This window comes from Uloborus diversus, chromosome 2 (genome assembly GCF_026930045.1).
Source record: "Uloborus diversus isolate 005 chromosome 2, Udiv.v.3.1, whole genome shotgun sequence".
In the NCBI taxonomy this organism is placed as follows: Eukaryota; Metazoa; Arthropoda; class Arachnida; order Araneae; family Uloboridae; genus Uloborus; species Uloborus diversus.
This window is the reverse complement of record NC_072732.1, coordinates 201,981,855-202,009,698: the sequence shown is the minus strand read 5'-3', so window position 1 is coordinate 202,009,698 and position 27,844 is coordinate 201,981,855. Positions and strand designations below refer to the sequence as shown.

Sequence of the window (27,844 nt, the reverse complement as noted above, 5' to 3'; positions counted from 1 at the left end):
TGTTGCAAATAAAAGGTAATAAAGGTTTTAAAAGAGACAGGGAATATATGTTCTCAATCCACATATCTCCTACGCATAAATTATTTGAACAAAAATGAAAAGATTATGCAAATAGTGCAGTGCTAAATTTCCTCTTCCAGGTAAAACTTTACTCATCAAATCCCATTAAAAATATCATTTTAGCGAACAATAGCTGCTCCATTTTTTGCACAGTTGAAAAGCTAATTATGAGTGAGACCAGCTCTAAGACAAGCACATACACATATAACAGCATTTACAGTTTCATTGAATAATACAGGCTGTAGAGAAAATAAACCGACTAAAGGCAAAAAAAACTAATTACAAATATAAAATGTCAGTTTTTTTATATAAAAATATCATGGTTTTTGTCTGAAGGGGACAAAGTTATGACAAATCACCCTTGGATGATTGAACAGTTTAGAGGATGAATAGACTAAATAACATTTTTGAAGAAACTTTTCTAACTAAGTAAATAACACATTTCACAGTCATACATGTTTTTATTTTATATTTAGAACCAACCACTGACATCAGAACAAAATTAACAAAGAGAAAAATTTAAATTAATAATACCAATTTACAGATGTGAGTTCTCGACTATTGCACAAGTTCTGAAAATATCCACTCAGCACATGGCAAGCACACACACACACACACAGAAAAAAAAAAAAAAAAAGAGAGAGAGAGAGAGAAAGAAAGGAAAAAAAAGTGATTGGAAAAAAAAAATTTTCTCCTAAAACACTTTTTTTTTTTTTTTTTTTTTAGCTACAACTTAAATTTTCTACTCTTACTTCTTTGTCTATAGTCCATATTGAGGTTAATTGCTCCAAAAAATAATTTTGAGCACATATTTTGTAGGTAATTCATTTTGACAAGTACATATATCAGAGGACATGCTTATTGATACAATCAAAAAATATAGATGTATTGTAAAAAAAAAAAAAATATGTTGGCTCAATATGCTTCATATTGGGTAATGTTGAGATAAAGGGTAGTAAATTTTTTAAGTTGAAAGCAGGTGCTAAAAGATTTCTGCACTATTACAGCAAAATATGTATGACACCTGGTATCACAAAGGTCAAAAATACTAAGAAGTCAAATGCTTATGATTTTGGACATTTAAATGGCAAACAAATTCCTTAAATGTTGAAAATAAAAGAAATACCAAATTTTGCTAGAAAGCTAAAAGGACCTACTGGCCTTTGACTACTAGATAAAAATGAGAATTGGCCTTATACTCAAGAACTGATTACAGAAAGTAAACAAATAGTGCTAGCATGCCAAATTTTCAATTTGCGTGTCACGCAACATGTTTGTCCACGGAACTCTTTTCTTGCTGCAATAACCTTGCAGGTCATTTTTTTTCAAGGATGAGGGGGGGGGGGGGGGAAATGTTCCTGCTCTTTTTCGGATTTCTTTTAAAATGATGTATCTAAATACAACTGTGTCTATTTTAGCTACATCTTATACATCCACTTGTCTTTAAGTTGTTTAATGATTGTAATTGAATAAAGAAATATTCTTCCCATTTCACTTTATCTAAATTCCCACTCTGAAAGAACCTAGTTTAATATGGAAGACAAAATGTTCAATTGAATAATGTTATAAAACAACATACATTTAAACAAATGTAATCATTTATACACAGTGATGTTCCCATCTATTTTTCTGAGGGTATGCTCCTAGTAATCCATTATGCACAATATGTGTATGCAATCACATACGTAATATGTCAGCATATGAAATTTTTTGAAGCTTGAGGGTATACGCTATATGTTTAAAAAATGTTTGAGAGTATACGACGTATATGGAGTATACCCTATGGGAACACCACTGTTTATACAGTAATTTCAGCAATTTAACCTTGTCCCTTCAAAACAAAATTAAGCGTAAGGTGTTCTTTCAAACCAATACGGTTGAATGACTAGCTTTTGTACCATGAAAATGTTAGATATAGAAAAGCAAAACAATGCCTGTAGTTAATACATGTCAAATGACACAAACAGAAAAATGCAGTTCAAAAAATCAATTGAGAGTCTGACTCAAGTTTCAGTTCAAAAAATATAAACTCATTTTTAAAATATAAGCATATGAGTACTTTAAATTATTTATTACTCACATATGACAGTCATTTAAATGGAATATATTTTTTATTATCTTACATTTGGCATTGAAAACAGTTCATTAGACAAGTATTAACAGAAAAGAAATAAAGCTATTATCATTGAATTTACCAAACAAGTGCAACAAATCGTTTCACTAGCCATTCTTTGAATGTAAATAGAATTAAACTAAATGATTTTTAAAAACTGTTAACTTTTAAACATTGCACAAAGTTAATTCATTAATTTCACAACCTAAAAGTTTTATCTGTTTCATAGTTTTGATTTCACATTGTTACCCACTCATTTGTTTTTGTGATTTCTACTTAATAGTTTTTTTCATGCAAAAATCTATTCCTGCACCCTTGCCAAAAGCACATTTTACTACTAAATAGAATGGTACTTAAATAGTGTTCAATTTTGTTGACATACAAAAACAAAGTTTCTTATCAAACAAAATTGTAATTTTTTGAACGATCATAACTCATGCAGAGTTATGAATTCCTTTGTTTTTGTAACAATGATTTGAATTAACTATGAGAATTGATAAAAAGTTTATTATTGAGAATAATGAATAAATTTCTGAACTAAAAAATCCTTTATGAGCCTTTTTTTCTCTCCATCCTTTCTTTCTTGTAAAGGAGACATTAAATCCAAAACAAACGTATCTGATCTGGGGATGGTCTGATTCGACTTAAAATTCAAGAGCCTCTAAGATATTAAATTCCAAGCTTGCAAAATATGAAGTTTTCAATTTATTTGTGCATCCACATTCCTAAATTGATGCTTTTTATTAAAAATATTTTTTTAAATAAAATTCAACAAGTTCTACAAATGATAAGGTGTGAAACATTTTCATTGTAGGTTTCACTTTGTAGTACTACTGAATATCACTTTTCAAAACTTTTATATACCGGTATGTTTGCAGAGTATAAATCAAAAATTTAAATCACAAACAATATCTAAAACTATTTTTTGACAATTGAGCTTACTGTTCATAAAATTGCACTCAACAATACTGAAATTTAGATTCTCTTGTTATTGAAACATAATATGGTTTAGTGCACAGTTTGTTTTAATTTGAATCATGCTTCTAAATGTTTGAATTACAGAGAATTAAAAAAGTATTTTGCTACCTAAGTAAATATTGTTATACAATTTTTAAAAAACATCACATACAGCAAAAGGAAACTGAATTTTGCAAAGTTTTATGAATGCAAACATTTAATAAGACTGTAATCATAAACATTTCACAAAGGTGTGGAGTATAACGAAGGAAATTGAACAATGGCATAATAAGTATTACTTGCAAATAATAATTTGAAAATTTTGCTCCTCTTTGAATTTTAAATTCAGAGAAAAGAAGAAGTAAATTGCATCTCAACAGTATAGAGTTAAATGCACAGAAAAATTTCTTTAAACATACAACAAATTTCAACCTGTCCCCTTCATTATGGCTCATATCTTTATAGCAAACTTTCTTTTGAAAAGTAAAAGACATGGATTTAAAAAAAAAGTCTATATATTTCGAAATATTATGCAATTATCTGAAGTCAATTTTAAACACAAAAAATAATGTAATACTCCTTAGTATATGTGTACTTTTCATTTATTGATACCACCATACATTGTTCCTCTTCCTTTAAAAAGCACTACTTTTATCTATAGAAAGTACTGCTCCATAAAAATAAAAGAATTATGAAATAGAATAATTTGTCGAAAATTCTATTTTGACAAACACTTATTTACATTCTCAAAGGAAAATTTTCAATGTTGTACTAGGAAAATCTAATTGTATGGCTATTGGGAAAGTCTTTAACATTAAAAAAAAAAATAATAATAATAATTAAAAAAAAGCACATAAAATTGAAAAGAAAGAAAAGAAAAAAAGTGTGACATGAGAACTTTAAAACGTCCAAATGAATATTACATTAAAATCTAAAACTCTTTCTAAAATAGAAAGAAAAAAAATCTTTTAAAACAATTTCCAATATTAAAAGCTTTAGCTATTTGTTTTGCAACACTATTTTCTTGCAGCATTATAGATTTGTACTGTACTCTTAAAATTCATTTTTAAATGCTATAATCTTGCAAGTACAAGAAATAATTTTCTCCTTGAGTGAAAAATGATAATGCGATTAAAACAACCCTGACGAAAAAATAACCATTTAAAATCGATGAATATGTAAGCTTTTCAGTGTTAGCTCTACCATGACATCATGGGTTAAAAAAATTCTAAAGGAATAAAACAGCAAAATAGATTTCACATTACATTGCACCATGATGTTTTGCTAGCTGGAATTTCACCGACAGTGGTACTTTTTGAAGGTGAAGCTAATTTATCCATACTTGATGGCTTCTCATTGATTTCAGAGCCAATCTTTTCAATCTCACAAACATAGAATCCTTCCTCTTTCGCACTGTAAATAAAACTTTGTTAGTAACACTTTGAGAAACAGGTCATTTGTTTGAGTTAAGTGTAAGGTTAAAAAAAAAAAAAAAAAAAATCATTGGTTTTCAACAAAATTCCCAAAATTTTCCAGGTTGTTCAATCACTTTCCCCAAATTTTTGTACTCATTAATTTTAACATTTTTTAATGGTAATAAACTTGGCAAAAATTCTTAACTTTTTAAATCTTTCAGTTTTATTAGAACTTAAACAAGTTTTAATTAATTAAAAAAAATCATTTCGAAGGAAAGTCATTCATGTACAGTTTTTCAAGTTTCACATTTTGCTACATACACAAAACTTACAAAGAACAAGTCTCAAAATTTTACAATTTTAATAATGTTCAATTTCATTCAAAGAAATATTACAAATGTGATGTCTCCAGCCGTACTCTAAACACTTTCACAATTTAAAGAAAAGAAAAATGTTTTCATAATTAATAATGTTTTTTTTAACTATTGTTAACAATGTCCCACAACGTAACATCTAGTAAGAGTTCCTATTTAACTTAGTTTTTATTTAATGTTGTAATTCATTGTAAGTTAGAAACGTGTCAATGACAATGCTTAATCATATTTTCTAAGAATAGATCAATAACCGGAGTTCAACACTTTATTTTTTTTCTGCGTAAAAATTCCCAAAATTTCTCTTTATTCCTGGGCTATTCTGCAATATTCCCGACCTTCAAAATCTGAGGTTTTGCAACGCGAGTTGCTGCTCTTTCTACCATAGTGGCAGTCTGGAAGTGGGAGATCACCAATCGTTCCTGCAAAGCTCCATCACACAATCAAGTGTCTTGTAGGACAGGAGATGGATGACTTTTCCCCTGGGTTATCACAAATTGTAATGAATCATTTCAAATAATGTTTTCCTAAAACTATCAGCATATTTTACCCGACATTTTAAGAATGCCATTACGAGGTTCTAATTTTTTAGTTGCTAAAGCCTACAGCTCTATACATTCAGGCGTTAATTTTAAAACAAATTGGTGGTGGAAGTTCTTTTTTCAGAGAAACATGCAATAATAAGAGCTGAAGCAATTAAGAAACCAAAGTAAATCAATTACAACTGCAGAAGATTTAAAAAATATATATATATAAAAAAGCTTTTAGACATAAACCCTAGTCATTCTCCTCCCTCCCCCCCCCCACACACACAGAAGTGAACAATATTACATACTTTTTCTTTGGGGGCCTTGAAAAATCAAAATCCCACACAAGTAGTTGATGTCCTCCACTAACAATGCGAAGAGATTTTTCAGTAGCAGTGAGAGCTAAACTGCATATTTCTTGAACATTTCCAGTTAATGTGCACACATAACTTAGTTCTGGTATACGCCAAACTGAAACAGAGGAAATTTAATTCAATTGAAAGCAAGTAATTTATCTGAAATTAAGTTTGATGTTTATTTCAAGAGCCTAAAAATGTTGTGATTTACAGTTAAAACTTTTTTTTGTTTCGTAGGAAATGAAGAAAATAAAAGAATATAAAAAAGTGTAAAATAAACAAAATAAGTATGAGGAAATATCATAACATGCTGGAATAAGTGATTTTTTATTATTTTTTATAAAGAATACATTGGTTTTCGAGAGCCTTCATTTTGATTGACAAAACAAACACATCAGTGTTGAAACTCTTTTTTTTTTCCCATCTAGGAAAAAATTAAATGAAAATAAATAAACATTTAAGTGTGAGAATTTTGAATCAAATTTTGTCTGTTGCTTTAGTACTGACTGTTAGTTAAAAGAGTAGCAATATTTTTCAAAATTGAGTAATAAACTATGAAATAACTACCAGCATTCAATAAGTTACTTTTAATGTAAGAAAAATCATATTTTATAAAAACATAAATCACCAGAAATGTCCGTTATAAAATTAATCACATAATAAAAGATAAAATTAATAAAAGTCATAAAATATTTAATATTAATGTTGCTACAATTAATTAATATTGGTACATTAATATAAGGAAAGTAAGCTTGTTCAATTCTAGAAGATTTGCTAGTCATTTTTTGTATTCATAAATTAAGAATCAAAAGAGAAAAAAAGGAAAGAAATAGAAGTTTCGAACAACAATTTGATTGCATACAAAACTTGGAGGAGGCTAACGTAATTAGAAAATACAAGTAAACAAATAATTTATACCATTTATTCCTCCTATGTCTGAAGTTGAATCATAGAATGAGCTTAATAAAATGTTGTTTTTAGCTAATACACTTTCGCAAAGTCCACTACCATCTATTAAATTCTTGTATGTTCTAAGATGCCCTAAAAATAGAACAAAATAAAAGTTTAGAAAATATTGTATTACGATATTTGCCCCAGCATTTGCATAATGCTGGTTTCTAAAATCAATACCAAAAATTCAAAGTAAAATAATGTTTTTAAAATTCATAGCATTCAACAGCATAAAAGTAGTTTTGCTGTGAAAAATATGGTGAATGTCATGTTCAGATGGGAAGGGGGGGAATCAAGTTTTTCCAAGGTGGTTTTTTTTTTCAACCGGATATCTTGAAGAGGATTCAAAGCATCTTTAAAAATCATTTAATTCATAATTTATAAGAAAAATACTGATATAATTTCTTAAGAAAAACAGTTATACACAATAAGTGAGCATTAATTGACATGAAATGCAAAGAACTTGGTAGAAATTCATCAGATAAAATTTTAAAACACTTTATTTACTTGTAGAAAATATTGCATGTGATGCATACTGAATATGCTTATTTTAGTTTGGGGGGAGGTGCCAGTAAGCTTTTTCAAAATAAGTTTCTCAACTCCTGACAACTTTTAGAGATTAAAAAAGGAAGAAAGATGATTAAAAATATCTGTTTCACTAAAATTTCACTTTAGGTATTAATATTGACAAAATGCTAGAATCACCCATTCAAAATGAAAGCAGTATGTTATTTAATATTATGATAAGCTTCAAAGCAAATGCAGAGTATTTGTTACCCATGGGTTTTAGTTAGTCAGAAAGAAGCAACATGACACAAAAAAAAAAAAAAAAAAAGTTGATAAAAATGATAACAATCAGGCTTAAAATTCTTAAACAGTCATTTAAGGCTAATAAACGAGTCTTTTTAAAAGAAAGAGCATACGAGCAGATTTTGGATATTCAATATTTTTCAAAACAAGTTTCTTTAAATGTCTCCTATTCAAAATATCAAAATATTGCATCAAAAACACTAACCTATACTCCAGTCCAACACTTTCAAATTATTAGAATTATCTCCCAAGTATAAAATATTGTTAAAAGCAGTCACAGCTTTCCACTGCGTCGGTGCAAAATCTATTTTATTTGAACACAATTCCTTTCGCCTTCTGGTATACAGAGGCTGCAAATCGTCTTCTTCAAACAGCCAAACTTTAACTGTGCCATCAACTGATGCAGAATACACATAATTTTCTTCTACCTGCAAAACATTTCAATTTAACACAAAATTAATTCCACAGTGAAAAAAAAAAAAAATACTGAGAAACTTTTTTAAAATTCTGATATAATAATAAACTTTACTTAAAATAGTTGTTTTAAAGACGAGGAAAGTTATTACTCCAATTCTTAAGGAGTAAAAATTAATAGCAAAACCAAAGAACTATTTTTACAATTTTTTGTTCCAACATCCTTCATGTGATTTTAAAATGCTTTCATTACTAATCTACACATTTCAAATCTGTCTCTTGTATATCAATATGGGAGGGTGGGGCTTTCAAATTGAATTTTTAAAAATGAATTTTATGCTTTAACAAATTCAAAACTTGGGAATCATTGTGGATTAGTTTATCCTCATTATAAGAGAAAATTCAATGTCATAAAACATTTTCTATCATTAAGTAGAAAAGTTAGTATTATATATTCATTCTTTAAGTCAAAAATTTTTTTAAATGTAAAACAAATTGGTCCAGAGCAGGAGTTCCCAAACTTTTTGAGATTCATACTCAATTTTAAAAATGAGGTAGTGAGAAGCAAAGGGATGAAATTGGCAAAATTAAAAATTTGGAGCAAATAGTAGAGAAACCTCTCTTCTGGCTTGGGGCAAGAGAAAGTACTAGTAGCCCTGGTAGGTACTGCTGTACAGCATGACTTAGAAAAAAAAAATCAATGAACGCCTACTTAGTGTGTTACAATTAAACACATTTTACTCAAAAATTGAAAATGTCTACTTACATCCCTTTGCATCTCACTGCCTCAAATCAAATTTATAACTTCCCACCTTTTAGAAATGTCAGCCAATAGTGACCCACTTCATCCCCACTGCATTTTTTTTTATTTATTTATTCATTTATTCAAAAATTGCCATGAGGCTCACCAGCATGTCTTAACTCACAGTTTGGGAAACACTGGTCTAGAAAACATTAGCAAAAAGCAGATAAATTTATTAAAAATTACTTTCAGATCTGAAATAGAATCTTCATGGGCACGAACAGAATGAATAGCTTTAGATGATTCTAAATTCCAAACCTCCAGCTTACCGCCTTCTAAACAAAAATAAATGCTGCTTAAAATCAATACTAGCTGACACATTAATTATAATTAGCATGAGACATTCAATTAATTGAATTAAACTTAAGACAAATTTATAGAACCAAACTTATTTGAGGTCATTACCAGCTTATATGCATAATCTCATTTTCACATTTAATGTTATTAAATAAACATTCAACTAACACTGAGCTTAACAAAATCTCACTTATGATTTCAAAAAAAGGCCCCATAATGAGACATAACAAATTTGAAAACTGTATGATGTACAGTACGATTAATTACATGCTCTGCTTACAAGAGTCAACTACACTAAATAAAGATCATGATCACATAAATAGAATGATCTTGAATAAAATAGTAAAGACTAAACTTAAACATCAAAATAAAATAATTCACAGGGTGTTTGAAGTCTTTTGAGACATTTTGAAAATTTATCGAAAAGCAACTAATTGTTGTATCAATATGCAGTTCAAAAATTTTTTACAACTTCAAAAAAAAAAAAAAAAAAGGGAGGTGGTGTGGGGGGAGGAAGAAATAGAGAAAAGTGTACATAGAAGTAACTTACATTGCAGCTGCTACCTCACAGTTCGGACAGAAAAAAAATCTTACTGTGATGATACAGCAATTACTTACAGCTATGGTTTTCTCACTTTTTTACGATGTCATAAAAAATAGATACTTGTGCACGTACGCACATTTTCAGTTATTCCTTTTCGAAATATCATATCAAAAATATCAAAAAAATTAAGGTAGTTTTTTTAACACTTTCTCTAAAAACAAAACATCCATACCTGTACCAACTACAACACAATGTTCGGATTCTAAATAACCAATTGAAGTAATACCATTAAAAGTATATAAAGATAGCACTTCTTGACCTAAAATGAAATCAAAACATTAAAATCACGGGATGTGCATAGAGATAATACATATGAAAAATGAGTCATTTAATGCAATGTACAACTTAAAATATAACATCATGTTATGCCCTACCTAAATCTACAGACCATAATTTTACATGACAATCCAAGGATGCACTCACTGCAATCCTAGAATTTGGTAAATTTAACTTGGAACATAGATTTTCTGACTGCTTCTTAGTAAGTAGAATAATTGACGTAACTGCATTCGTATGTCCGGCAAAACTACATATTTCCTTTTTCTCCTCAACACTCCAAACTTTTACAGTAGTATCACCACTGAAATAATAAAAAAATTATTTAGTTAACCCCTTTTTTTTCTACCTGCATTAATAAATAAAAGTACAGCAGAGTCCCAAAAATCTGCGGTAGTTGGTGCTAAAGCCACCTCGGATTTATGATAACTCTGATTATTTGGAAAGTTCTTAGCAACTAAATTTTATGCTTCTCGGATGACATAAGAATGCGTACTTCTTACTTCCTTGTACAATAAAAGGAAAAAAATTATTACTTCTTTTATATTGCTGTTTTTCTTCTTTTACCTCATTTCTGAACATATTTATATGTGTTAAGTTACTGGCAACTACAAAATACCATTGGACTGACGGAATCCATTTGAACCTATGTTATAACGTACATACACGTATGTACCAAAAACTGTCACAGAAGGAAAACATGTTGTGAATAGGACTCCAGTTGTACACTTCCTTTTTTGATGTGACATACTAAAATTCCTTCTTTGTAGCAAAACTGTTAATTTTACTTCATTTTGCGCATCAAATCATTATCCCTAAGATATATCCTGTAATCAACCTCAAGTATTTTGTGCCACTGGACAAGTGTTGTTCACAAAGACCTTTTGATATTTTACTGTATGCAATTAAGGAAGTTTTACGATCACAAATGAATTCAATTTTTAGATTTTAATTAAAATTCAGATTGGATCATTTTTAGCTACTAAAATAAATTTAAATATAAATCAAGCACCTTGATTTAAAGGAACCTCAGACTTTTGAGACTCTACTGTATATTGTTAAGTGAAAAACAACCAAATAAGAGAATACTGCAAAGAAAGTAACAAAAAATACATTATCAAAGCTGCAGTGTAGAATGTTTCTTACTTTTATATGACATATGCATTAGCGTAACTATGGGGTCTAGCACCCCTAGTGACTAAAGAAATTGCACCCCCCTCCCACATGGGAAGTCAATTGTGACCTTCAAAAAAAAAAAAAAAAATTTTTTTAGGAACATTTTGATTAATTGATTCAACAAATAGGAGGCAGCACTGTAATTTTTTTTCTTATTTTCTTTTTAGAATTGTTTTCAATGATGCCCAATGTTCCTTCTCAGTAGATGTTATGCATGTGTTTTCGCCTCCAGCTCATGTGTTTCCTATTCCGGACTGATGAGTGCTAAAAAGCACGAAACTGCAGTCCTCGGATGGAATAACTGAGCTGGCGGTGTATTTTAAGTATCTCTGCCTTAGCCCTGGCTTTAGGGTGGTAACTTACTACAAAATGTGTTTATTTATATATACTCCCTCTAGCTCCTTTTCTTGCACATTTTTTTTTTTTTTTAATTTAAAAAAAAAATTAAAAATTCAATGATTCAAAAAAAAAAAAAAAAAAACCCTTCAAAATATTTTTTTATATCAGTCAAAATGCCACCCTCCTGGCGAGAGCCACTCCCGCCAACCCCTAGTTATGCTACTGCACATATGTACATTCAGATGAAATAAATCCATTATTTAATCAACGTTTTCCAAAATCATTAATTATTTAATTTGAACAACTGTAAAAAACCTATTAAAAAACTGTTTTTTCTCTTTTCAATAATTTTTTAGATTTAAGGACAATTTTAAAGAAAAACATGTATTAGGAGAAAAACTTTTTTGATAGAAACTGCTTACATAAAGATTGAAATTAACACTACAAATGCAGGGCTGCTAATGTGGTTTTGTCTTGTTAATTGCAAAAAATGCAGGACATGTGAAGAAATTAGTCAATATGGACATGATCGGATGAAACGTACAAGCATACCACACTTTTTATATGCCTGATGCATAAAACCATTGCAAAGATGAAAATAAATTATCATATAATTCTATTATAAAAAAATTCCTTTTACATTTTTACTAACAATAAAATCTTTTCAAATAAATCATTTACTTAAAATATATATATATATACAAGATGTTCCGTTTTAACCTGCAAGACCCCTATTTTTGCAAAACTTCCTTATTACGTTACGAAAGTGTTAACAAAACATTACTAGTATATAAAGGGTGTTCCGTTTTAACCTGCAAGACCTCTATTTTCGCCAGCGTTAGTCCTAGATGCATACTTCCAATTGCAAAAATGTTCAAATCAGATGCAGAGTTAAGGTATTGAAAGTTTGAAGTAAAAATAAAAATGAGTCAATAAATACAAAATGTAACTTTTTATATGGCCCCAGGTCCCCTAACTTATATTTAAGAAAATTTTCTCCATCGAAAAATCTTTCCAACAGAAAAAGTTTGACATTAGTATGACAAATATTCACAGAGATATGAAACGCAGTGTTTTGTGACTTGAACCACTTTACACTTGCGGTCAATAACAACTTTTAGAAGAAAATATAGTGGTTAACAAGTGTTTAAAATTATATGTGTGTATAAAGTGTAGTTTTTCAAATTATTCAAGGTTCTGAGGGTGTTTTTGCCTATCACGGCATAACATTTGCATTTATTTTTGAATAGCAATAAAAAATATAAATATTTCGTTTTTTTACTTAGACAACCTGTCATTCTTCTGAAAGGGCGATAAGTTTCAATCTCATCGTCTGTATGATCCCTTAAAACTTTAAATTGGAATATTTTCTTGAGTTGTGCTCGCACAAATGTCAAGTTTTTTCTGTCAGTAATAGTTTTCAATGGTTTTTTTTTCTCTAAATATAAGTTAGGGACCTGGAGTTCGTATAACAAGTTAAATTTTGTATTTTTTGACTCCTTTTTATTTTTGCACCAAACTTTCAATATCTTAACTATGCATCGGATTTTGAACATTTTTGAAATTGGAAGTATGCATCTAGGACAAACGGTTGCAAAAATAGAGTTCTTGCAGGTTAAAATGGAACACCCTGTATATATTTTTTTGTACAACTTATTTTAGGAAATATTTAACCGTTAAAGTAATTTAACAAAATAAACAAGATATTGAATATAATAGCATGTTATATTGCATACTAAAAGGAGGGTTTTTTTCTCAAGGAACAATCTTGTAAAAAAAATTGTTTTCTTATTCCATTACAGTAGCTTTTGGAAGAAACGCTGTGGCATTCACGTAAAAGTTAAATTTTCAGAAGTGTGGCTTTTCTGTCGATGCAGGTTTTACACAATAAGACATTTTCTTCCATGGCCTCAATTTTAGCTCAACTCTTTTAGCTAAAGAATAAAGAAATATATCGTGACACATTCTGATACAATTTTTCATCATCTGCCCATTTAACTAAAAGCTTTAATTATAGTAAATGGCCGACTGCTTGAAAAGTGCGGGGAAAAGCACTAGAATTCCTACTTGTAAATTTTTCATTTAATTGAATGCAAGTAAATTATAATTCGTTTCTTAAAAAAGAATGAAATTCAAAACTTTAAAAGGAACGTAAGGAAGCAAAAAATGGAATTCCTGAATTTTATTGATGTTACGAAAAAAGCAAAAGATAACAGAAATAGTATTCACAAAAAGAAATCATTTTGAAAAATAGTAGAAAGGAACATTTTTATGCAAAAATTTCATTATTGCTCGATTTCTGGTTTGCAAACATGATCATAAAATTTTATTTTCTTTCTTTGTAAAGAGTTTATTTGTAAACAAATGCAGCTTTAAAAGTTGGGGATAGAGCCAAAAGAGGTAAATTCCATTTATTCTTTCTTTTTAATGGGTATTTGCCACCCTGATATACCATGGTTGATATAATTATTGTTTTAAAGTACAGCGTTTGTGGCGATGTAACATTTCTGAGCATTTAAATTTTTTTGACACTTTTTTTGGGAAGTGGCCATTGCACCAACTCTACAGGCAATTGCTGCAGTTCCCCAAAGCAGAATACTTAACTATGTTCTGCAATGTGACCAAAATTGTTCTGCAATAACTTCAAGCATTATATATACAAGCAACCAACGTGATCTTTCCCGCAAATCGTGAGTCCTAAATCAAAATCATTTCATAAAAGTTTTTTTTTTCTTTTTCAGTCTTTAAAACTTCACTGTTGTTATGCATTTCTGTGGAATCTAAACCAATTGAGACTGTCCAAAAATAATTTACATGCTTTCTAAAATGCATAAAAAGAGCAAAGATACAAAGATTTATATAAATCCGAACCAAGGTGTCAAACCCCGTTAATTTTACATGCCATGAAGAAGGAATTAAAATAATGTTGATAAATAGCGTTCCCGTTATGCGTTTTTCAAAGGGCGCGGCGCCCTGCCCCTTTTTCTTAAAGAGCCGATGCGTCCTGCCCTCTTTAGATCCGAAGAAACGCGCCCTGCCCCTGCAGTAGAATTTTAATCATGTGCCCTGCCCTTTTACTGGTGTACAAACAATTTATATTTACGATATCCGAAGGGGAGAAAGGAGGAAATGATGTCCGAAAGGAAGATTCAAAATCATGACGTCAACGCTTTCACTCCCCATCGAACGTCGATGGAAGGAGGGAGGGGGAGGGGCGGGAACTGACCGACCCAGCACCTCACATCTTGCACCCCTTTTTTTTTTTAATTCCATGCGGTGAACTGGACAAAGCACGTGCGAATTTGCGGTCCGATCTCTGCCTACGTTTTTCTGAGAACGCTATTCCGATTTTTTTTCCGTCATGCCTTCTATGAATCGCAAACGGGAAGATGCAAGAACAAAGGAAGGAGCATTCTGTAAGAAAATAGTAGATATGGTCAAAGTAAGTGCAAGAATTTCATTTTTACATTAATTTTTAATACTATCTTAGGATCGACATCGGTTCAATTAGTGTTGAAAATCGGAGCAGCCACGTGCTGTTATAAAGTAGAAATTGAACATACCTGAAATTATCATTCTACAAAATAAAATAAAGAAAGGGAAAAAAAATGTTTCATAAATGAACTTACGATTTAAAAAGTAAAATAGAAAAAGGAACTAGTTTGCGCAAGAAGTGCGAACCTTGGTGATGCGAAAGTATTTTGTTGCAATTTGTTGTGATCATCATTTTTTTAAATTTTAATTGTGTCCCAAACGAAACAAATATTATGAGTAATTTCTTTCTATTTTTTTTCTTTTCATTATAATCGTGAATGAAAGTTGATTTTTGCTTTCTTTGTTTGTTGAGCACATTTGCTGCAACAATCTTTCAACATCTGCTTTTGGACAATTTTCCATATTCGAAATTAGTGAACAAAATTAAAGGTATTTATCCAGAATTCAGAGTTAAATTTAATTTTTAAAGGATAAGTTCCATTTACAAGATACTTAGTGCGCAGCAATATTTGAACACGTGCTTTTGATTGCATGTGGCAAAAACGCGTGCAGTATTTTAGCACTCTTTATTCAGTTGCTTTTCCTTAGGCATTGACCAATGGTGTAGCCGGGGTTTAATTTAGGAGGAGCTACAAGCGGTTCGCACATCGGGACAACTCAATCTCACTTCTCAAAACTCCTTGCCCCTCCACTTTTTTAATTTCAAAACTACAGATCGATCGAAAAATAATACTGTTGAGGAATTCATATGTTTAACAAAAGTAAAATTGACTTAATAAGTGTGTATTTTATATTTCTCATTAAAAGGGTACATCGTGCGATTTTTTTTAAATTTATTGCTTTATAATATTGCAGTTTCTTTCCCCACATCGTTTTCAGGAAAATATTTATTAAATGAAATATTTGCAACCATTCGCATTTATATCGTAATGTCATTTATGTCGTGAATAAAGGGCGTGAATCAGTGATGGGAGATCGCCAAGATCTAACCAAAAGGTCTTTATTCATCAATTCTAAATCGTAACATTTGATTTTTCTTTTCCTTTTTTGGATGATTTTCTTCTAATTAAGTATAATGTAAGTATGGTATAAGTGCATCATTCAAGAAATTTCATTCGGTTAAATTAGAATCCCCACCCTCTCCTGAAAATGTAAGTTTCAGCCCCCCTTCTATAACCATTTGATTTATTTATTTACGCTGCTTTATTTCACTTTCATTTTTAATTACACATGCATAATTCTAGCACAGCGCTGTAAGCCACGGGGAAGCTCTTTATATTATCGTTATTTTTAAAAATTAGTCTCTTTATGTCTCTATTTGAAAATTTCGTGTATTTTCGATCTTTTCCCTATTTCTTAATCACATGTGACTATCTTTTTTTCTCTCTTTCTCTCCTTTTTATTTTTCTGCAATCTTTACGCGCACGCCGAAGTTCATCGGCAACGGAGTGTACGCATGACGTCATCTTCGTGGAATCTGGTGATGGGGTTTTCCCCTATCCAAGCTGAAGTCCTAATAAAACGCTATTTTTGGGCTACGGAGGCAGTCTCTGAACAATAATCGAAATGCTAATTGCGACGATCTTTGATGAGCGCAGGAGAAGGTGTTAAGTCCAACCGTTCCCGTTTTTTTTTTTTTTTTTTTGAAATTTTTTTTTTTAATAAAGCTGAATACAGCCTTTTTTTTTCTGATACAATTGTGCGAGTTAGTTGTCCTGAAAGGTTATTAGCCCAAAGTGGAAGAATTTGGGGGATTGTTAGTATCGAAAATGGGGCGGGGGGGGGGGGATTTTTGGGATACAAATATGCTGGGAGGAGTGGATGCGATTTTGTGATACAATTATGAGAATTAGTTTTTCTAGATGGTATTGGCCCAAAGAGAAAGAATTCGGAAGTTGCCAGTCTCAAAAGTGATCCAGGGGGGAGTGGGGGAAATTTTTGTAATACAATAATGGGAGAGGGTGGATATTTGTTGTACAATTATGGGAGTTATTTTTTTCTGAAAGATATTGGCCCAAGGAGAAAGAATTTGGATGTTACCAGTCTTAAAAATGGTGCAGGAGGGCATGGGGGGGGGGGGGTTGTGATGCAATTATGCAGGGAGGAGTGGGGGCAATTTTTGTGATGCAATTATGGGAGTTAAGTTTTTCTGAAAGTCATTGGCCCAAAGGGAAAGAATTGGATGTCGCCAGTCTCAAAAATGGTGGTGGGGAAGAGGAGGGGGTTGCGATACAACAATACAGAGGCGGGAGGCAATTTTCGTGATACATTTATGGAAGCTAGTTTTTCTGAAAGGTATTGACCCAAAGAGTTGTTGAACTATGCACGATTTTTGCAGACAGATTATGTAGTTGTCGATGAAAGCTTTTCGCAGACAGCTACAAAACTTTTTGCCACTGGGGCTGTTGGAGATACTCCCAAAATGTTTTTGAAACAGCTGTCTTAAAAAATCTCTTAGCAAAAGCATTCACTGTGAACAAAATTTATATTTCAGTTTGCAATGATATCATGATGTAAACCAAAGCATGGAGACCTCAATTATTTTCATTCATTTGTTCAAAACCGTTAACATTCAGCAGTAACTTTCTGAAAACACGGTAATAGTGCATAATTCCTTAATGCTGCATGTGTCGCATGTCATGCTTAACATTACCATGTTAGTGTAATCGTATAGCCATCTTTTAATCTCCGCTTTGGGTTTACGAACCTTTTGATTTTCGCACTTTAGTGTACAATACTATGCATATTGAACTAAAATACAAAAATATTTTTCGCATATTTATTTTTGTTTCTTTTATTGATTGGCTATTTGTATAAAGCACAGTAATAAAAGGTGAACTTTAGCAGGGTGCCCCCTGGGGGGGGGGGGTTCATAGCGCAGATTGAGCCACGCCATTGAAATTTTTTAAGTAAGGTTGTTTGAGGGTATTTTTCTTTTCTTTTGGGGGGGGGGGGGACTGTTTATTTTGAGTGGAAGGTCTCTGCGATAAATAGGGAGGGGTGAGCCCTTGCTGGGGGGGGGGGACGATTTGGAAAACGGGGGATGTAGTAAGTATCTTGTAAATAAATTTGTTTATTTTGGAACAGTTTATATTTGGTAAATAGAATTAAAACTGAGAAATTTTTTTTCATTTTTTACGTCCGACACCATAGAATTGCCCAGAATGTCCTTTTAAAGAAAATGTAACAATCTCTGCTTACATCTTGAGAGTTACTTAGTGTCATAAAAATGAATTATTTATGGTTGTACCACATCTATAAAACAACTTTCATAAAACTTAAGTGATGTTCCTATTGATATGATGCATAAGGGAATCAGCTATCAATATTTTCCAAGACAATTTGATTAGACCAGATCACTAGATATATAATTTTAATCTAAATTTGAAAATTATGAGTATATTCCTGTGAGTTTCTTCCTTTTAATTTCATGACTGTAATACACATAGTTAGTACATGGTTTAATATGTCACAAAAGTGTCTTCAGGATCACTCCAAACCCGATTGTTTAGGAAGAAGAAATTCGCAATTTACTCAACTTAAATTTGACCCCATTATTAAATACGACCATGCTCTCATACCTAGATCTAATAGGGGGTCATTAAGTGTTATTTAAAAAGAAAAAAAAAGTATGTTGCATTATTGTCAACAAATTTGCTGAATCGGAAATTTTTAGAAGCTCACGTTCTTCTTTTTTGGCCGAGGGGGGGGGGGGTCTTCCTGATTTTGGAGGGGTATGCATCCTTGCTCTTGGGGGGAAGGGGCACCCCTTGTGTTGACTTCCTACTGGGTCATCCCCGAGTGCCTTTTTACTTCCCAAAAAGTGCCCCTTTTTAAATTGAAAATGCCCTCTCTGAGAAATTTACCCTGCCCCTTTTTGAAAAAAATGTGAACACTATATGATAAATAAATGAATTACTTAAATAATAAACAAAATGAGTCAAATTAGGGCAGCATATAATAAAACCCTTCAAAACTTTATAAATAATTGAAATATATTCAGGATGCAAAAGGATTGAAATCTCAAACAAGACACACAATTATTGGCGATGGACGTGTTTCAATGTTGGCATGTTTCTAAACATACGTTTATGGAGGAAATGGCAGTGGATGAAGATCGATTAGGGTCGATAAGGAAAAGGAAAACCAAAAGCGCTAGAAAAATCAGAATTTTTTCAGATTTAGAAAATGAAATTTCTGCAGAAAATCTGCAGAAAATGCTGATTTTTTACAAAAATCTTCCAATTCAAGATGGAATTTTACAAATTCTGCAAATTTCTTTAAGTTCAAAGTCTATTAAACAAATCTAAAGTACCTGCAGATGACTTATCAAATTCAACATTTTTCGCAAGTTTTCCGATGAATTATCGTAATTTCCGAGAAATTTAGATTTTCTTTTAATTTAAAGAAACCTGCAGAATTTGTGCAAAATATGTTAATATATGTATAAAAAAATTTGTGCGACGAATGTCCCAAATTTAGTAGTATTTTGCTATGGGGCTGCAGTTTTACTTTTCAGCAAAACTTTAAGTACAATACAAGTAAACTACCATAAAAAAGAAGAGTTGCCCAAAATACAGCACATACCTAGAAGATAACACAATATCTTCATCAGCAGCAACCGAGTAGACAACATCTGCATGCCCTTCTAAAACAGTAGCTTCCAAGTAGGATAATGTTAAATTTTCTACATCAAAGTTCTGCTTACCATTTAAGTTAAAATCAGAGTCTAAGTTCCGTTTAGCATTCTTAGAAGGACTAGAATTACACACATCACTTTCCTTTTCCGTATCTTCTAACTGACAAGAATTATTCTGACCAGATATATCCGGAGATGATCCATTGCCATTTGCGATTTCATGATCCACATGGTTCCCCGAGTCATTTCCTTCTTGAATTTTAACCAACTCTGGAAGACTATCCGAATGCATTATATTTGGGGGCTGTAAACTTGTAGTCGGCGAGAAGGAACTCTTTTCATTTGCTGCATTTTTCCGAGCACTTCTAGTCAGTCGCTTCTCACTAACTGAATCTTGTTCATGACCATTTTCTCCTTCTGCCATGTGTACACCATTTTCATGAGATTCATCAAAATTTCCATTCTCTTGGTGAACAATAAGTGAATAGTTTTCAAGAATAGGCAAGGCATCTTGCATTGAATCCTCTTGGGGTTTGCAATCTGAATAATCTACCGCATTGTTCATGGGAATATCTTGAGAGCTTCTGAAATCATTTCCATCGTAACCATACTGCCAAGTGTCAGGAGGAGGAGGAGAATCTCGATCCCCTACATCAGTGTCTCCTTCATAGTTATGCTGTTGATTGTTTTCAGCAGATTCATCAATATGGTCTTCAAAAACACATTCATCGGTACCTGCAAGATTAGCAATAATGGTTTAGCACAGATGAAAAGCAACATTCTTACTTTACACTAGGGTGCAAAAAAAAAAGATTTATTTTCATAAAAAATAAATCAGATTTTTTATGTTTTGTTGAAGATGACTTCAAGAACTTCAGTTATGAATTTATGAAAAAATTATAACTAAACTTGAAATTAACATTTAAAAGTTACAAAGCTGAACGATAGATTCATTGATACTAATTTTCAGTTTTCTTTTTCCATTTTATACAACTAAGCTCCCACTATTGCAACATAACTCATTTGCCAGCATGTTCCTTCCAGGAGTAGTGGACTCAAGTAAAATTTTCTGAACACAGTGTGAAGATGCTCGAGGATATAATACTCCAAACAAACAGAGGTCATTTTGCTACTATTATATATGTGAAACTTTGTTTATGAGGATGTTTGTTACTCTTTCACGCAAAAACTACTGAATGGATTTTAATGAAACATTACAATAATATAGCTTATGCATCAGAATAACACATTATAGGGTAGTTTTCGTCCCGTTATGGGGGACAATGCAAATGAAACACATAAAAGCAATTTTTCACTTTTGTATTAGTATTAATACATGGCAAAGATTACTAAATGTTAATTAAAAATGTAAAACAAAACAATTTAAAAATACAAACTGTAATTATTTGAAATTTTCAGTGCGATTCCTCAACTGTAATGTGTTTTTAAACTTTAGTTTGCACCGAGTTTTTTTCCCCCTTCTTTTTTCAGTTTTGTTCATTATCACAACCTTTGTTTTGCTAAAAATGCTAGTATTTATCTCCAAATACAAAAGTAGATAAATAAATAAAAAAATATTCTTTTGGGTAGCAGATTTCCATGGATTTTTCGCTCTCTACTGTATTGAAACCAGTTCAGAAGCAGATCCGAAAAAAGGTCATGACCCCCCCCCCCCCCCAACTAAAGACAGCCCAACTATTGAGTTTATAGCAATCATATTACGAAAAATTCACCCCCTACCAACACCATGGTAGGGGGGTTCATTTAAGTTCATGCCCAAAAATGACTTAAAAGCTGTCCGTAAATGCCACTTTTTAAAAAACCATTTTTAATCACCCTACACAATAAATTATCCAAGTGTCACACTTCACTTTAACCCCTTTGTAACATGTCCCTCTGTTTTTCAAAAACATTCTTATTAAAAATTTATGATGTCAAATTTCTTGTTAGCCCCTTCCTCCCCCTTGTTACAAATTCACGAAACTCCTCCTCTCTCAAAGCGTGACATCATTTGTAGACAGCCGCTTATGACTTCTTAACCCCTTTTTAGAATACAGAAATGACTTCCTTCAAAAACCAAAAGCTGGATCCAACCTTGATGCTGTTTACAGTCAAATCTGTCTAGAAGAACCAAAATCATCCGAAACTTTTGTACAATATTACCTTCCTCAAGTTTTATGTTTTCTGCTGCAGTTTCATCTTGCTTGATATGGGCAAGTTTGATTCTTTTGCTTTCATTCACTTGGTTTGCTTCAGGTTCATCAGAAGAAGATCTGACAAAAGAAAGTTTTACACTTACAAACCAATGACAATCCCTCTACAAGTAAATAATTTTCAAAAAGTTATTGGATTTCAGAGATATTGGAGGAAAAAACATCCTGCAAAATTCAGAATTCAAAAAAGGGTAACAGACATTTAGGTAGATGATCCAAACAAACCCCTTCGCAAACTTACTGAAAGACACTCACAAGAGAACAATCTGTATATCAGTAAAAATGTCGAAGCTAAAAACGTAAGTGATTAAGAACTAAATGAGTTGAAGCATTTACATGTAGAATGACACAAGCTAGTAGAAAATATATTTAATTTTCTAAACAAACAAATGCAATATCAAAGCATACCATTCCAAATTTAACAAAACAAATTACCATTGTCACTCAAAGAGTTTCATAAAAATAACAAGGATGTATATTGAATATGCAAGTTTGTTTTTATATACAGGGTGACAAGAAATAACTTGAACACACATGACACATTATAAGTAATTTTAATGCTAACAAAAATATTACGACCAAACTTCAAAATTAATATGAAAAAACAATTCCGTCTAATATATTTACAAATTTTCAAAGTGGCTACCTTTAGCCTAAATACAGAGCGTTAAACCGTGTTACAAAACGTTCGACTAACAGGCCGCAACTCACTTACTGATATTTATTACATTCCTTGCATAAGGATTTCTTTAGGGATGCTAAAGTTTTAAGAGGTTTAGCACACACCCTTGTCTCCAAAATGGATCAAACAGAATAACCCTTTGGGTTCAAATCTGGGGTACAGGATGGCCATTCTTGAGCTCCAATGAAGTCTGGAAAATTTCTCTTGCACCAATCTTGATTGATAATCTCTGTGTGCAGGTGAGGAATCCTGTTGAACAGTCCATCTTTTGTTTCCAAAGAACTTTGCGACCAAGGGAAGAAAGACAACATCTTCCAAATTCAGTTTGCAATTTGTTTCTTGATGAATTTTATCCCCGCATCAACAAAAACAAGCGGTGTTTTAACACTAACACATATCCCACCCCAAACCTTTACAGATTTTGATTGTTGATGCTGTTCAATAATGTAAGAAGGACTTGAAGATAAGGGTGTGTGCTCAACTTCACAAAACATTGGAATCCCAAAAGAAATCCTTATGCAAGGAATGAAATAAAATATCAGCCCTAAAACAGAATACTTGATGATGTTATGCAACGTAAGATCATTTGACCAAAATGCTTCTGAAAGTACTTCAAGCATTGTATACACAAGCAACTAACGTGACGTTTTCTACAAATTGGGAGCACTAAATCAAAATCTTTTCATATAGCTTTTTTTTTTTTTTTTCAATTTTTAAAACTTCACTGTTGCTATGCATTTTTGAAAAACCTAAATAGATTGAGATTCTTTAAAAATATTTTATATGCTTTCTAAAATGCATAGAAAGAGTAAAGATAAAAATTTCAAAAAAATCTGAACATAGGTGTCAAACTACATTTTTTGGTTAATTTTACAGGGCATTAAGGAGGAACTAAAATAATGTAAATAAATAAATAAATTACCAAAGTAATAAATAAAATGATTCGAGTTAGGGTAGCATATAATAAAACACTTCAAAACTTTCTAAATAATTGAAATATTTTCAGGATGCAAAAGGATTGAAATCTTGATTGTTTCGAAACAAAACATGCAATTTTCGGCGATGAACGTATTTCAATGTTGGTATGTTTCCAAAACATACATTTATGGAGGATATTGCAGTGAATGAAGATCAATTTAAAAAATAAGGAAAAAAAAAACACAACTGCTAGAAAACTCAGAATTTTTTCAGATTTAGAATATGACAATTCTGCAGAAACTGCTAATTTTCTACAAATATATTCCAACTCAAGATAGAATTTTGCACAAATTTCTATAAGTTCAAAGTAAATCTAAAGTTCCTGCAGATGACTTATCGGATTCAACATTTTTCAAGAGCTTTCCGCCAACTTATCATAATTTCCAAGAATTTTAGATTTTGGTCTAATTTACAGAAATCTGTAGAATTTCTGCAGAACATTTGTCAGAGGCTCTCACATTTGAACAGAATTGTTCTGCACTCAGGCATCTGTTTTGCAACATACGTCGCAAATTTAGCAGTATTCTGCTTTGGGGAATATCAGTAAGAGAGTTGCGGCCCATAGCCAAAAATTTTGTAACACGTTTAAAGCTCTGTGTTAAGGCTCTGTGTGTAGCTCTAAAGGTACACATTTTGAAAATTTGTAAATATATTAGGCAAAATAATGTATTCATATTTATTTTGAAGTTCGGTAGCAATATTTTCATTAGCATTAAAATTATAATGTATTATGCACATCTAAGGTATTTCTTGTCATCCTGTATGAGTCAAATTTAGAATAAAAACTACCTGAATCCTTGAATTTTCAAAAGTGTATGTTTCACTTTAGATAATTTATTCATTCACACTAGTTTATGTTAACCTGGTAGCTATTATAACAACTTTGAATTACATTATTGTAAATTTATTCACTCTGGGTAAACTTATTATTTTTTGTGACTTTCATTCAAATTTTTCAATTTTTATTCACCTCATTAAAAAGTTAAGAATGCATTAACTTTAACTTGTTTGCTAAAAATTTAATTTTCATAACCTCTTGTTACCTTTTTATGTCATTAAATTTCCCTCCCTTTTTCATCTTTTTGATCAATTTAATCGTTCTTATGTCAGAAACAAAACATAAAACTAACCAAGAAAACCATAAACAAAGGAAAAATACATCAAAATGACAAGAACCTGCTTAATGAACTAACTCAGATGAAGCTCAACAAAAGTTCAAATGGATTCATTATAATGAAAAAGGTGACGCTTATAAAACTCAAAACAGATGACAGCCTTTTTTATTGCTATTTGAAATTTTAAGTCACTTTAAAAATTTTAATTTATCACAAAGAGGCAAAAATATTTTTGCAAACCAAGAATGTTTTTTATTTTACTTTGTTCACTTTCACTCTGAATTTTGATAACCTTAATTTGCAAATAGAAAAAAATAATAATAAAAAATATATATTAATTTGAATTTTTGGCACCTTGAATTCAAATTATGTTTTTCGCAATCACGAGCTTGTGTGTGTACAAATGCGCGTGTGTTTGTGTAGGCACATGTGTGTGCGTGTTGTGTATGCAGTGCTGTGTGTGTGTGTAGGCATGAGTGTGTGTATGTGTGTAGGAATGTGTTTTTGTGTCTGTGCACAGGCATGAGTGTGTGTATTGTGTGTAGGCGTGTGTGTGTAGGATATGGACGCAACCTGGAGACGGTTTTCGCAAGAGGAGCAGCATCGTGAGGCCGGTGGACGCGACGGTGGTGCTGGCAGAGGATGCTGGCGGGAATATAAAATGATAGGAATTCAAAACAGTCAAGTAAGAACAATAAGCAATCGTGATTCCTCAAAAAAAAAAAAAAAAGTGACCTACTTCCCCCAATTAATTCTAATTTGAATTCCGAAACTTTGAAATTCAAATTATGTTTTTCGCAATCACGAGTTGCGACAAGACTCTACTGGTTAGAGTTATTGTTTCTAGAAATGACTCCCACGCCCAAGCATGTCTCTCCTCCTGGGTGGTTACGTGTGTATAGTTGTGTGTGTAGGCTTACGTGTGTGCACGTAGGCGTGTGTACGTGTGTAAAGGCATGCGCGCGTAGGGGAGTGTATATGAGCATGCGTGTGTAGGACATAGACGCCACCGCCCAGCAAAAGTGGATTCCGGTGGACAGTGCTCAGGACCAGCCGCGCCGCCGCCGGTGGACGGTGCTGCTGCAGCCCTGTCCAAGCTGAAAAAGGAACCGGAACATCAAGGACTGTCAAATGAAACCATAAGCAATCGTGATTGCTCAAAAAAAAATAGAACAAAAGTAGAAGTTGTGGAAGTTAAATAAAGGTAAATGCAATGCAAATTTAGAAAACCAAATGTTGTACATAATATTCTACACAGCATTTAAACTGCCTGCAGCTTGCTTTGCTTATTATATCAAAGGAATTTGATCCTGTTAACTTAACTAAGTTTCAAAAGTTGCTACAATGATATAAAAACTGTAAGCTGCACAAAATGAAACTATATTTGATGAAACAGTAAAATTCTTAAAATTATTTGAGTCATCAACTTATCAAAGTAAAATCAATCACGACACACTTGTGCAAAACAAAACACTTTTTGAACATTTCAAATATGATATATAAGAAGATATTGAGCTGATTTTATGTTCTACAATCTTATTTTGACAACAATGCCTGAAAACTAATTGGTTAAAATTCAATTGCAGACACAAAAAATAAAAAAATCACAAATTCAGTTTTGACATTATTGGCTAAAATAGAACGTTCTCATGATTACGTTCTGAAAAATAAGCTTTTGATATCATTAAAAGACATGCAATTTTACAATCTTTAGAAACTGCTAGAAAAAATTTGTGTTTGTAAGTTTAAAACACAGATTAAACTCACAAGATTAGCCTTTAGATTACAAAGAAGTTACAACAAACTTAAATTACGAAATTATTTCTTGAAGGTTGAGCAAGAGATGGTTCACTCACTCTATAGAAAAAACATTTTGAAGTAAGGAAAACAGCTTGAACATTCCTACTAAGAATACATAACAATGAAACTTAACAAAAATATACAACTATGGCAGCTCAGTTTTATACGCTCGAGAAAAATTCATGTACCTGTTAGCGCAGACTTGCCGCTTCATGTTCATTTATGTCTAATGCTGTCTTTTGCCAAAGACAATTACTGAATAATGACGAAGGAATTAGTCGCTGGTTATCATCAAAATATGAACAAATAACTCTGTTTATTTGATGTTATTTTGTAAATATTCGGAATAAAGATTAAATTCACAGACGCCGGTATCAATGTTGCCAAAGTTCATGGGCTAAAAATCAATTTTTAAAGGAAAAAGTGTGATCATTTAAATACAAGAGTCCTCCACCCCTCTCGGCATATGACAAAGAAAAATGTACAAAACCATAGATATGAAGAAAGTTCTCCTATTTTAGATCTTAAACTGACATGAAGCGTAGATTCTAATAGGAAACGTTTCGAAACTTCCACTTCCTGTCCGTAACATATAAACACACTGTAGGGGGTCATTTGGATTGTAGGAGGCTATTCAGATTGCAGGAGGAAAAGTATCTACATGTTCAAGACGTCATACTTAATTTGAATTCTGAAATTTCGAATTCAAATTTATGTTTTTCGCAATCACGAGTTGCGACAGGACCCTACTCAGTTATTGTTTCTGGAAGAGGAGCCTGTCCTCCCAAGCTTGGCCCTCGTCCTGGGCGGATACGTGTTTGTGCATGTTGTACAGGCTTGTGTGTGAGCGTAGACCTGTGTTTATGCACGTAGGCGGGTGTGTGTGAGTGTATGAGCATGTGTTTGTGTATAGGACATGGACGCCACCGCCCAGAAGAAACGGATTCCCTTCCCATTCCCGGAACAGTGCTCAGACTAACTACTCAGGGCCAGAGGAGCCGTGCCTGCAGAGGCCGGTGGGCGGTCATGCTACAGAGGCTCACGGTCCAAGCTGTAAAAGGTAGAGTACCTATATAGGGACTCTAGTAAAAGGAACCACAACACCAAGGACGGTCAAATGAAAACAATTAGCAATCGTGATTGCTCAAAAAAAAAAAAAAAAAAAAAAAAAAAAAAAAAAAAATTGAAAGTGCAAATATAAACATTTGAAACCAAAAACATAAATTTTATAAAATAAGTCAGTTTAGTATTTTTTTTTTTTTTGATTAACTGAAGTTAAACTGCTTCACATGCTAGAGGACTGCGTTCAAAACCATAGTCGCCTCCGAACACACAGAACTTAAAATAACAATACCTAAAACTAACCCAATTCACACAGGAAATTCTGAACAGGGGCCGCCTGTGGCTCTGCGGTTAAAACATTGTCAGCTGGAGGTTGTGGGTTCGATTCCTGC

The 27,844-nt window shown here is 32.0% G+C and overlaps 1 protein-coding gene across 1 annotated transcript; it reads right to left on the bottom strand.

The window, feature by feature from the left end:
* Positions 1-2,875: 2,875 nt before the first annotated feature.
* LOC129217626 (myosin heavy chain kinase B-like) lies at positions 2,876-26,753 on the bottom strand. Its single transcript, XM_054851955.1, has 10 exons — positions 26,579-26,753; positions 21,766-21,875; positions 19,551-20,337; positions 10,052-10,257; positions 9,850-9,936; positions 8,963-9,051; positions 7,766-7,988; positions 6,718-6,840; positions 5,752-5,914; positions 2,876-4,543 (listed from the first exon to the last, which is right to left on the bottom strand). Exons 1-10 carry the CDS (start codon positions 26,608-26,610, stop codon positions 4,387-4,389), a joined length of 1,977 nt encoding a protein of 658 aa, XP_054707930.1. The 5' UTR covers positions 26,611-26,753; the 3' UTR covers positions 2,876-4,386.
* Between the last annotated feature and the right edge of the window lie 1,091 nt (positions 26,754-27,844).